Source organism: Columba livia, chromosome 1 (genome assembly GCF_036013475.1).
Source record: "Columba livia isolate bColLiv1 breed racing homer chromosome 1, bColLiv1.pat.W.v2, whole genome shotgun sequence".
NCBI lineage: Eukaryota > Metazoa > Chordata > Aves > Columbiformes > Columbidae > Columba > Columba livia.
This window is the reverse complement of record NC_088602.1, coordinates 70,606,952-70,619,989: the sequence shown is the minus strand read 5'-3', so window position 1 is coordinate 70,619,989 and position 13,038 is coordinate 70,606,952. Positions and strand designations below refer to the sequence as shown.

At 38.7% G+C, this 13,038-nt stretch overlaps 1 protein-coding gene across 5 annotated transcripts in view; it reads left to right on the top strand.

The window, feature by feature from the left end:
- The window catches only part of ALCAM (activated leukocyte cell adhesion molecule), a 133,937-nt gene extending 126,991 nt beyond the window's left edge, over window positions 1–6,946 (top strand). For all 5 annotated transcript variants that reach the window (XM_065061463.1, XM_065061450.1, XM_065061443.1 and 2 more), the window contains 2 exons: window positions 2,875–2,989; window positions 4,691–6,946. In XM_065061463.1, the coding sequence (XP_064917535.1) occupies window positions 2,875–2,962 (88 nt within the window). In that variant the 3' untranslated portion in view covers window positions 2,963–2,989; window positions 4,691–6,946. The remainder of the gene's footprint in view (window positions 1–2,874; window positions 2,990–4,690) is intronic.
- Window positions 6,947–13,038: the final 6,092 nt, after the last annotated feature.

Below are 13,038 nucleotides of genomic sequence, written 5' to 3'. Positions count from 1 at the left end.
GTTGTTGAATGTTAAGCTCGCAAAGGACCATTTGTCCTGCGTGTCAAGTCACCTTAAGAAGCAACAGAAACCATGTTTTGAGCCATTTCTCTGTTACAAACCCAGACCACGTCTGTGGAGCCCTGAGGATTGGTGCCGTGCCAGGGCGGCCTGTTCCTCTGCTCCAGCAGAGCGCTGCCAAGGGGTCACACTGCTGCAACTCAGTGTAAAATTACTCTTCTGTCTCTTAATAACACTATTTATATAGCACTAAAAAAGGCAGCAGTATCGCTTGTGCTGAGGTGGTGAATCTGCCTGGATGTCAGTATTTGGGGAACCAAATAAAAAAAAGTCAGCAAGATCACTGAACCACTAGAATTAAACTGCTGTATTTCAGTCTCAGGCACTGAGAATCTAAATCCATCTGATTGTCAGACATGAAAAACTGCTCCTCTCATTTCAAGCAAGCAGTATATACCGTCCTCTAAAAGAGATCTGGATTGCCTCCCTCTTGCCAAGTTTGAGTGCTGCCTTTTAAAAATTTCCTGTTTTCACCCATTTTGGCTTTAGGAAAATAGAGCTGACATTTAGTGAGGGGAACAGTTCATTGAATGCAGAACTAAAATAGAACACTTTAATTAGGCTGAAATTGTTCAATGACTAAACCTGGGAGGTTCTGCAACACAATCAGGTTTTGATTTTTGAAGACCAGTAATCCCTCCACTGTTAAGTGTCAGGTCATGTGAAATCCAGTCTGCTTGGCGCACTGTAAAACTCTTGATAAGAGGCCAAAAAAGGTCTATCCAGTCCACTCTCTTGTCTCCAAGATCAAACATCAGCAGTTACACGAGGGCAGACGTGCATGATGCTGCTTTCTCCCATCCAACTCATTTCAGCTCAAGGGAATTGTCCAAGTCCAGATTCTTTCAGCTTCTCATCTCTTTCCCTACTATCTCAAATTTTGTAAGACTTATTTATGGAACAAACTCGTCAGCCACATGACAAGCCAAATCTTGTGCTCTACCTAAACCAAACATTTTTTTTTCATTAAAAAAAAAAAAAGTTTTTTAATTTTCAAGGGATTTATTTATTGGGAGGGTTGTTTCTTTTTTACTAGGATTAAAGAGATCTGGGAAAGATTATTAAGATCACAGAAAGTCAATCCCTACCAAAGCACTGAATTTTCTTCTTCATTCCATCTTACAGCCTTTCCTTCTGTGCACATCACGTGTTTTAGGTTTTGAATACCAGAAGAAAGGAGAAAGTTGCTTCACAATAAAAATTTACCACTGTAGAACAAGTTACTTTGTGATATCTCAGCATTTTATAAACTATATTTGCCTGCAATAAGCAGGAGTCCAGGTCTCTTCAGTAAGTGGGTTTTCAGCACAGACACCTTCCTCTCAGCCACACAAACATAACAGAGGCATTCTAAAACCAATAGTATAAGGTAAATGCAGCTTTGGAGCATTAAAACTTGTAGCCACTCAGAAAATAGCCTACACTAAAATCAAAATGATTTTGGAATGGTCCCAGTCAGTATAATCACTGGGATTTTGGGCCCAGAATCCCTTTTTCCCCCCGGCATTCCACCTCCCAGGCTGCTCCCCAGCCCCCAGAGCAGCATTTCAGCAACACTCGCAGAGGGGTTGAGTGTTCGGTGCACTTGTTCCCCATCAGCAGCTCTTCTGAGACAAGGACTAAACTGGACTCTTTCACCATACCCATCAACTCAGGGCACAGGCAGTGCTTAGCCACTGCTAGCGGCCTTTGCTCAGATGGAGGATGTGCACAGAAACACCCCCCCAGCAAACATTCGGCTCAGCGGTTTTGGGAGGTACATACCTGCATGGTGTCAGCGTGACATGTCACACAATCTCGCCAACCTATGTCTTCATTGTGTTTTGCAAGTCAGTGTCACTGCGGGTCTATGCCCTGAAGCAAAGGTGAGAAAATGCATGAATCTGTCACATCGGACGTTACTTTTCTGTAGGAGAAACAAATTGCACATCAAGAAAATGTGTATCCTATAATCTGCTTTGACACAAGGGATTTACTTCGTCCCACACTCAAACACATTTGCCCATTTACATTTTAAAAATTGTGGCCTTCAAAATGTTATCGCAGCGCTGCAGGAATCTTTCACCTTGGCAGACAGTAAGGCTTCTCACACATTAAATGAATGGCTTAGTGGTTTCATTGTGCTAAGCTACACTAAGCACTTAACTCATTAATTCATCTCCACTACTCGTATTAAGGAAAACCTGCTATTTTAAATGAGGCATACCTTTTTTTTTTTTTCCTTTTTCCTCCCCTTCAAACATTTACACAATCTCTTCTTTACCCAAAGCTTGTCAGTCATAGCCAGCACAGATCTGGAAGCCAGAGTGGGTTTTTTTTTTCAGTGTTGCCAGAATTTCCTTTATTTTCTTTACAGTTAAAGAGCTTCCGCTTGGCACAGGCTCTGAAAGTCAATTACTACAAGTACACAAAAGATTGCTATGTTGATCAAGATATCTTAGCCACATTTGTAACGTTTTAGTATGCCTTAAAGCAAACTCTTGTTTATTGAAACAAGCTACACAGTCAAGAAATGTGGATCTGCACAACTGGTCTAACTTTACTAAATGTCTGCTAGCTCAGAATGATTCTGAATTCCTCAAGAAGTAAAACACACCAACACAGCCCTACTGCAATACTGACTGTGGTACCAACACCAGTGGGGGAACTGGTTCTATTGGCCTGTTTACAAACACACGCAAGCCTATTGCTCTGCTCAGAACAGACGTGTAGGAGTTTTCGGTATTACTGAGAGGGCAGGAGACAGTGTCATTAATGTGAGGATGCAACAAAGTGCTGCAGACATGCAAAAATGACCCGTATTTTTCATTATAGGACAGCATCAAAACACGTAGACAAAGATCTGGGAAATATAGAAGAAAACAAAAAACTAGAAGAAAACAATCATAAATCTGAAACTTAAGAGAAAATGTGTCAGTCATCATTCCAGGTAGGTGTTTCATATTGCAGTGTTTAACCTTTGTCCACCATTTCTCCATAGGAATCATAGTGGCAGCTTGGATTCTGTTGCTTACCTTTCAGAGGTTAGGCAGCGGGGTGATTTTAAGTGGTGTCGTATTAGGACAGACAGACTCAAACCTCTGGCCAGTTAAGAATTCATACCTGCATACTTAAAGAAGCCTGACATTCAGACCTAAGTTAGTACTTGGCTTTATTTTAATCCACACACCTGGGATAAAGAAAATGCGAAGTTGTGTAGTATTTCACCGTGGTATATTTGTGTATGCATGTATGTATGTATGTATAGAAAGAGTATGTTTAGGTATAGTTTAGAAGGTTTTGAATTATTACTCGAAACATTCACAGTAACTTTCTTCCCTTACTAAAAGCAGTAGTTTCTAAGTCCTTTGTCAGCTTTATTCATCATTACCGCAAGAGGCATGAAACTTTCCTTAGAACAAAAATCATTCTTTCACTCAAGATTTCACATACTCATACTACTATCGATTTTATCTGGAAAGGACACTGAATATTAAGTTAGTAGCAATGCAACAGGTATGAAAGTTCCCCAGCTGGGATCCATAGGAAATAAACTGGATACACATAATTAGCTAGATGCAGAAGTTGTATTAGGAATTCCAGGAGCATTACAAAGCACCAACAGCACCACCCGGTGTTCACATATATATACACCACTGCTACATATTTACGTGCCACTGCTGCATCTCTTCCCTTAGTACCTGAAGTGGGGGTTTAGACCATTTTTCAGACCAGTTAAGGCCATTTTAAATTAGCACTGTGGTAGCACAACAGTGTGGAAACAAGGTAACCCTATGGAGGTTTCCTGAGTTAGTGGTCAACTGATCTTAAAAATGTGAGTGGTAACTGTTCAGTGGTGGTGCGTTTTGAGTGGAAATACCACATTCCACGATTAGATTTTAAAAGTTCCTTATTTAAATAAAGACAGCTGTCCGTATTAATAATTTCAATATGTTATTATTGTCTGCAATTTTAAAGTATGAATAACTATTTTTGCACTAAATATTCAGAATTCACTGGGTACAATGACTATATAGTATATAAAGAGATGTGGCATTGCTGTGTGCACTTTGCCAGCAACATCGGTCGTACTACTTTGAAAGAGGGAATTGAGAACTCTAAAATTATACCCTATGAATGATTTCATAGTGGAAGATATTTGGATCTTGAGGAAGTTGCAGTGTAAAAACCCAGCATTTCTACTGCAATTCTGTGGGAAAATTCTGTAATCCTTTTGGTTAGGACTTGTTTTGTATTTTTTCTGGACCTGGCACCTTCTGCAACATTGCAATATTGAGGTGATTCCATGGAGCTGAAGTTAGCTGAGGGTATTTATTGAACGTAGGAGCTCAAATAACATCATGTGCTTTCGGCGCAGTCTTTTACTCTCATTATTTTAATTGTTCAGATCAGTAGAGCTACATAAAGGAAAGCTTGTCCATAAATCTATTGCTTACCAGATAAACTTGCTGGATTTACCAGGAACAACATTGCAACGGTTATTCTTATCATGAAAGAAAGTATTCTCATCATTGAGCGGCAGAAGAAAGTACTATTCATGTAGCTATTTATTTGAAGGTTAGATATTGAGTCATTATGTTGCTTACCATATCTTTAAATGTTTAACTGGCTTTATCTTTCATTTTTTCAGAGAAGACATATAGACCAATGGAAGCATGAACGTGGATTGTATTTAAACATATACAAAGAAGTGACAGCTATTCATGGTTCAAGTATTAAACAGATCATACTACCAGGTTTTCAAAGGATTTTAGACACAATTATCTCAAGCTTAAAAAAACCCGCAAACTAATTTTGGCAACAGCCATGATAATAGGTCACCATGTTGTGTTCTGTTTGAAATATTTTTTGTAAATGTCTGCACTGAAGATCGCTTTTTGTTTGCCTTTATGTAAATTTTTTACGTAGCTATTTTTATACACTGTAAGGCTTTGTTCTGGGAGTTGCTATTAATCTGATGTATAGTGTAATGGTTTTATTTCAATTGTTTTTATGACAACCTTTGAGCAGGTACATGTCTAATTCTGATTGTTATCAGTGAAGCCTCTGCTTTGTAGCGAGTACCTTGAGTGTGAGATTGTCTTAAAGGAAAATGTCAAACTCCTTTTTCATTCTTTGGAATCACAGTAAGGAGGAAGGGTGACAGCTGTGACAAGAATAAACCAAACTGTTAATAAAAGTGAACATTTGAAAAACCCTGCAAAGCTAAACAGCCAGAAAGGGAATAAAGAATTTCCACAAAGAAGTCTGGTTATTGAGCAAGGAACACGATAAAAAATTCCTAGCTTACATATGGTGGCTAATTATCCTTTTCTTCTAGAGCAAGACACACATTTTATTGATATGTTATCAGTCATCTTTCATGTTAGAATTAGGATAAGGAACTGGAATTCTGGATTAATTTTGATTCCTTTATGTCATCCGCTGCCTTAAAGTACTGTACCTTTTCTTCATTTCAAAAAGATACCAGTCAGAATTGGAAACTTTTTTTAAGAAGTGGTCATATCAAAGCTGCATTTTTTTTTCCACAAAAATAGAATATATATATATATATTTTGTGTGGTTTTGTTAACTATGCTACAGATATTGAATGCACCTTGAGATAATTTTAGTGTTTTTAACTGGTACCTAATTTATCAAACAGTACATATAATTGTAACAATGAAATGTCTATGTAACTTTAGTTACATTCAAGTTTGTAACTTTATAAACATGTTTTATGCTTGAGGGAATTTTTAGAATGGTACTGATAAGAAGAAAAACCAAGATAAATGGCCAACAGCAAGTTGTACTTAGGAAAGAGAAGTTTATCTTAGGGACAAGGTCAGTTTCTGGAAGAAAGTGACAGGTGGATTTGATGGAGAGGAACAGGAGAGTAAGCAGAACATCAGGTTTCCATTTACAGATATCCAGGGAAAAAGTAAGTTTTTATAGACTTGTAGGCAAAAAAAGAATAAATAAATAAAATAAAAGATGGATGTTAGGAAATGTATTTTGCCACTTTGGAATTATTTAGGGGGAAGAAAACACTGTTACTTGTAAATTTGTAAAGTGTTAAATGTCTGGGCAGTAGTGACTGATGTCTTAATAAAAGCTTCCTGTAGTGCATTGGCATGGATTAAATAGATAAGATGTCCTATAAACTCTATGCTGTATAAAATATTAGAGGGAAATCCTGTTATATGCCTCTAAACTTTGATTTGTTACTGTTTTATTTGGCGAAAAAAATTATAATCTTGGTCAATATTTAAACCAAAGTAAAATGGGGGAAAAAAACCAAAGTAATTTGTTTTGCATGGCTAAGCCATTCTGTTATCTCTGTAAATATTGTGATTTTTTTCTTTTTAGAATTTTGTTAAAAAAATTCTAAAATTTTTAAACACCTGTTTTTCCAAAATAAAACGTGAACACACAAAAAAGTTACTTTATATACAAATATATCTTTTTCTTTTGGTGCGAGAACACTGCCACGTGATAGTCGTGTTTTGTTTAAATCGCAGTGGGCAGGACTCCAAACAGGAAAAGTTGTCCTGTCTTTGTTTATGACACTACAAATGGTTCTTAAACATAGAGAAGAAACCTCCAAAGATCGTGAGAGAAAGCATAGGGAAGGGCTGAAAATTTTCCTACCACTGTCTGGGGAATACAGGGGAGAGGAGAAGAGAAAAAGTCCTTCAGCCTCCACAGCTATGAAAAAGGAAAACCAACTCCTCCTCGCCTTTTGGGATTCTGCTAGATCTCCTATGCACTTTAAATCATCAATCCTAGGAGCCGGGTTTTTCCCTGCTCCGAGTTCACTGTAGGCACGATTCAAGAGCCAAGAGTGCAAAAGAAATTAATGTTTCTATCCATGCCTAAACAACAATAAAACTGAAGTGTGTCTTCACTTGCTCGTCTGCAATCTCAGTTTAGAAGAACACGTACGGACACGAGGGAGGGCATTGCCTAGAGCTCGCGCTGTTGTCGACTCATCCCGCAAACGTGCCACCGTGGAGTCTGGCTGGGAACCCACCGGGGCTTGATGTGGGGGTGTGGGGCTCCCCATGGACCAGAGGGTCGGGACCTAGAGAGAATGAGCACGCAGAAAAACACGTGCCCAGTAAGCACGTGAAACCTCCCAAAATTTCATCATCTCTACTTGTGATCTGGTTAAAAAAAAAAATACCCTAGCAATGAATCTTACAAAGCTGCTTTAGTACACACCACCAGAGTTCAACTTCATTCAGTTTACTACACATGGGAAGACAAAAACAAAATCCCACTCGGTTTAAAACATGACAAAGGGGACTGGGAGAAAGACGATATTCTTGTTTTTAAGGTTGGGAAATTAAGACAGTTTGTGACGTCTGTTCATGGCTGTACAGGACGCTGCCACTGAGCTTGGAACAAACCAACACGTTTGTCTGTGTGTTGCAAAGGTGGTATCACGCAAAAATACCCCCATGGGCTTCCCAAGCAACTATGTTGTAAGTCCCCAGAAGCGATAGTACCAAAACTGGAACTGTATTGCAGCACATATGAGCCACTATTAAAACACAGAAATTCAGTAACGGTGAAGCCTTATGAAAAAAAAATAATAAGCACTTCGGGTCACTACAAGAACAGGCAAAGCACCAGGGGCATTTTGTACTGGTTCCAAGTGTTATGGAACAGCCACAGTTCTTGGGCTTCACTGCACCTACAGCTGCTGCGCTCCTGGGGTGAGCAGCTGGTCAGAGCCTGGACTAGTGTTAAATGCTTACCAGGCTGCTTGCCAGTAAAACAGCCAATTCACACCTGTATATTGTCCATGACTTGCAAACATCAGCCCAGCACTACAGATGGTTTAGGCAATATGTTACACCTTTTCCTGGACAGAGAGTTTTCATTCTGTCATGTTTTGAAATACGTATACAAAGAACTCTAAATTCTAAGCTCTAAATTGGTTATTACTTGAACATTACAAGATACTAATGTGAGTTTTATTCATCTTGGTACCAGCCCAGAAAGACAGACAAAGAAGATATATTTCTTCAGGGAATATCTGACATTCACCTAATATCCTCAGCTGCTGGCTGTTACTGTTAAATCTGATTTACTTGTAGTACCACATGTAGCTGGATACCTTCCTGTTGACTTCATGTTTAGACAGCCATATGTATGTAATTATCTCAGCTAAGATTAAGCAGTGACATATGAAATGAGATCATGACCTCCTGTGTCAACTACATCTGTGCAAATGTTTCCTGGGTTTTCTTTTGAGGGGCCTGCATCTCCATCCAGGTGTCTGTTTCCAAGGACTGCCCAATACACATTTTTCAAACAGATTTCTCCTGCAGGCAGAAGAAGATGGAGGGAACACAAGCAGTACATCATAACTTCTAGTTATGTGCTACTAAACCCTGAAGGGCCCCCACACACTTCTGGAAAAGGGTCACATCCTCAAGCTGGCAGAGGGGGAGGCACCGCCACGTTACAGCGAGAGAGGAAGCAGGAAGGTGGTAGACAGGTTGCAAACACACCAAAAAACCAACCCACCCCTTAACTGTGCACACACGTACAGTGACGTTTTGCTACATTTCAAATTATCTGAGAATCAGAAACTAAGCATATTTGTCCAAGTCAAATCTCTGAGACTTACCCTGTCCACTCACAATTCTTTAAATGTCCTGTAAATTCATACACTTTTTTTCATTTACATTCTAAGTAGGGGCATTCTAATAGCAGCAAGGCATTCACTTTGATGTAGTAATGAAATTCAGCCTGAAAACGCAGAGCCACACGAATTATTAGGAAATTTTGTTCCTTAGTGAGAAAACACTAATGTGCCTCCTGCCACCCCCATATGTTTAGTCTGTTCTCATGATCCACCTGATGAAAAAGCTAAGGCTTCCTTCATCCTCTGTTCACCATCTTAGTGCTTGTTTTCACATCTCCTGTTCTGTGCAGATTTGTTCTCTGCTGCCCTGGCCAGCGTTTGTTTATTTGTTAAAGACATTTAGTTCAGAATTGCCAAAGCAACTTGAGATAAATACCAGAAGTTTAACACAACTATAAACATAAAATGGGCTGTGAAACAGGAAAAAAATAGAAACATAGTCAACTTCCCATACTTGGATTTCTACATGTTTGTATCCATTGTTCTAGAGTCCCTTGGAGTTGCCTCATTTTGTAAAAATTCCACGAAATCTAATCCACACTACAAAGGCTCAGCTATAATACTGTAACATATACCTATAGCAGCAATGTACCTAAGGCTTTTTTTTTCTTTTTGGCTAACCCTTTTCCTGTCACTCATACAATTAGAAATAATGTTAAATACATAGCATTAGGAATCTTTGTACTGGATGCCAGCACAGGTCTTATGTTTAAGAATGTGAGCTTTTTTTTCACATATTTCAGTCCACGTAGTTGTGATGCGAGTATTTATTGCATACTACCCAGCCCTGGACTGGAGAAGGCAGAGGGAAGAAAGTAACATCCTATTGCTCTAAGAAGAGATTAAATTATGTTTAAATATAGACATTTCCATCCATTTACTTTTTCTAGGAAAAAGCAGTCCCTCTTTCAATAAAAACCTACATTCAGAGAAACTGTCCATATAATAAAACATTTTAAGAGGCCAACTACAAATCCAGAACAGGACCAATGCTTGCCTCAGCTGAAACATCGTCCTGATCCTTTTTCCCCTGAGATCCTCATTGGAGCAGTCAAGTAATCACCTGCATAGGTATATCACTGATGACAATTTGTTTTCCCCAGAGCTAGAAAACAAATATGATTTCAGATTGTGTAGTAGGCATTCAATGATGTCTACACACCAGATCTGAGATTTCATTAGTATTTGCATCTGTCACAAAAGGAGCTAGCCTAGCATGGACAAGAGGATACATTTAAAAGGAAGAACATAATTGAATCTAAATTCAGGAAATGAAATGAATTAAAGAATCAAATAAAACCTCATATAGACAAAATACATCCACAAATTCAATGTCAATGATGTTGATATAAAAGCTTGCTCTGTTTTATTACTCCAAATAAAGAAAGATCACACTCATTTCTACGAATTTAAGAAGTAGACCCACACAACAAACACAACTGGCCAAAGGGACTGCACTTATTGAACAGAAAGAAACAGGATATGGAAATCAGATCAGACAGACTTTCTGATAGAATTAGAGTCAGCAAGATTACCAGTGTGTGCGATAAGGAGTTTCAATCCCATATGCAATGTCTTTCTAACCCCCCACTTGCTGTACCTTCAAGTAATCCATTTTGCAGTACGGCCTGGGTTTGCTACTTGTCTTCTGCACAGTGCTGCATCCCACGTTTTCCTAATCTAAACTAGATCAGGAACAACAGCGGAAAAGCAGAGTGTGTCCTCTGAAATGTTTACACATATTATAGGCAGGGGTAGGAAGTACAAGTTTAGAGACAAAAGCCAGCGGTGGTTAGAAGCTCATGAGACAGTAACATTCATGGACCCCCCGCTCCTTTCACATAAGGGGTGAGGGAGAGAAGAGTGAAATAATTGCCAGTAAATAGCAGCATAACTCACCAAAAGCTCTCTTTAGCAACACCCAGATCTTTTTCATGTGTAAATCTTTAAAAAACAACAAAAAAAAGAGATGGCCAAAAGAAGGAGTTGAGATTGGAATGTGGCTGTTGTTACTGCCCTCCAAGGATGTATTCCCTAGGCGCAGTGCTCCATGCGATCTCTACTGCTCTCTCTGGAGTTCTTATTCAAGCGTTTGCTCTCATTATGTATATGCTTTTCTACATTTGCTAGCTAGAAGGTGCTGATAGCTATCACCACAAATGGATCTGGATCCCAAGGCAGTCAGGGCTGTCATTTGTAAAGCTGCTACACTCAGTGGACATCATGTAGCTCCAGAAGAGGAAACCATCAAATATCTCTCCAGAGAGGGAGCAATCTATAGTATTGGGCAGAGGTAGATTCCAGAAATTAATAAATCCATCTAGTTCTAGCTGCAGAAGGACAGAAATTTAAATGCTGAAAAGTAATTTTAACCATGACAGGAAGAGTTCAGAGCGTTGGCATTAAGCAGGATATATTTGCTTCCAAAGTTTTAAGGAATGTCTAATGGCTGAACCAGCAGAAGCACCTGGGGCAGAACTTGGAGCACTAATCCAGCTTCAACATAGCAGTTGGTACCAAGAGAACTTTTTAAACATTTGCATTTCTCCAATCAGTTCAATTCAACTCCATTCAGAGACAAACCAAAAGAAGAAACAAAAAAAAAAAAAAAAAAATAAAAAAAAATAACACTTTCTTGTTATCTGTAAAATTAGTCAGTTTGGACAGGATGAGACTCTTCAACTTAAAGAAATAGGATGTCCAAACCCAAACAGCTCAACTCCTCACTATACATAATACTGTTTTTATTATAATAATTCAAGTTTCAATGAAAAAAAAAAAACAACATAAATTTACATGAGGAAAAGGATTCAGGTGCATTTCAAGGCATTATTAACTGATAAACCTTTCTCCAATGATATTTTAATGCACTCAGTTCTTTCATCCAACTAGATCTTGACACAAGACATATAATAAGTAACCTGGCATAAAAATGCATTTGTTGCCATCCCTAATAAATCCACTTGAAATAAGAGACAGGGCCATTTGGCCGTATGTTGCTGCCTGGGCATAAGGAAGAGACATGGCCAAAGAGGCAGTGAATGTGGCTACAGTAAACAGCAAAGACAAATTTATAAGTGATCATACTGAAGAGATTTTTAGTGTGAAGATATCGCAAATAACACACCCATTATGTATTAATGATGCTCATCCACATGGTAAAAACACTAAATTCTGGCTAATTCAAAAACAAACACAGCAGGACAGAGGTAGTAAGAGAGAAACTGTCAGGAATGGAAGAATTGAGACGGAGCAATAATACAATGATTAATAAGACATTAAAACTGACCAAGAATCATTAGAAAATATTCAAAGGAAATTCAATCAGGCATGAAAATTTTCTCAAACAAAAATTAACATCTGTGAATTTCACAGGAAGAAAACATAACATGCTACGCAGAAAAAAAAAACAACACACAAAACAAACAAACAAAAAACCCAACCAAACACTACCCTGTCTGCAACGGCAGCTATAAAGTATCTGAACAGATTTAGAAAGCTGATTATGAAGTTCCAAGTAAAAATTTTCTATCCCCCCCCACTCTGAAGCAAGTATCACAATCTGATACTAATTAGAAGCAAAATATATGCCAGGACATATGAGACACCAAGGCAATACTGACCATGCAGGAACTAATGTACTGGGAGTAAAAAGAGTTTTTAAAATAAATATATCACTTAAAGGAGGAATTATAAAGATTGCAGACTACTATGGAAGACAGCCTCAGTGGAGGAGGAATCAGACTGATATTTAACACGTGTTTACAGCACTTGTTTACTCTCTTGGGTTCTACAAAGGCACAGTCATGCAAGGTCCAGTTTTGGAAGAATTACCTACTAGGTTGTTGCCTCAGGGTCTGACTCTCCTCCTTTACACTGCAGGCTTGAGACATAACTGATAGGGACTATAGTGCTTATTGATTTCTCAACATATTGCTAATAATAAACCAAATAACCTAATTAACTAATAAAGAGACTACTGTTATCAGTGTACATTGTTTAGCTTGCTATTACACATGGCTACAAAGCTAGTTTATCACTGTTAAATCCTATTAACACACAACTACTACTGAAGCACAAACCTGTCACCCTTCTTTCCCCACATCATTTAACATTAAGGTACAAGTTCATAGAATCACAGAATAGTTTGGGTTGGAAGGGACCTTCCAAGCTCACCCAGTCCAACTCCCTGCAATGATCAGGGACATCTTCAACTAGGTCAGGTTGCTCAGAGCCCCATCCAGCCTGGCCTGGAATGTCTCCAGGGATGGGGCATCTCCCACCTCTCTGGGCAACCTGGGCCAGTGTTTCACCACGCTCACTGTAAAAAATTTCTTCCT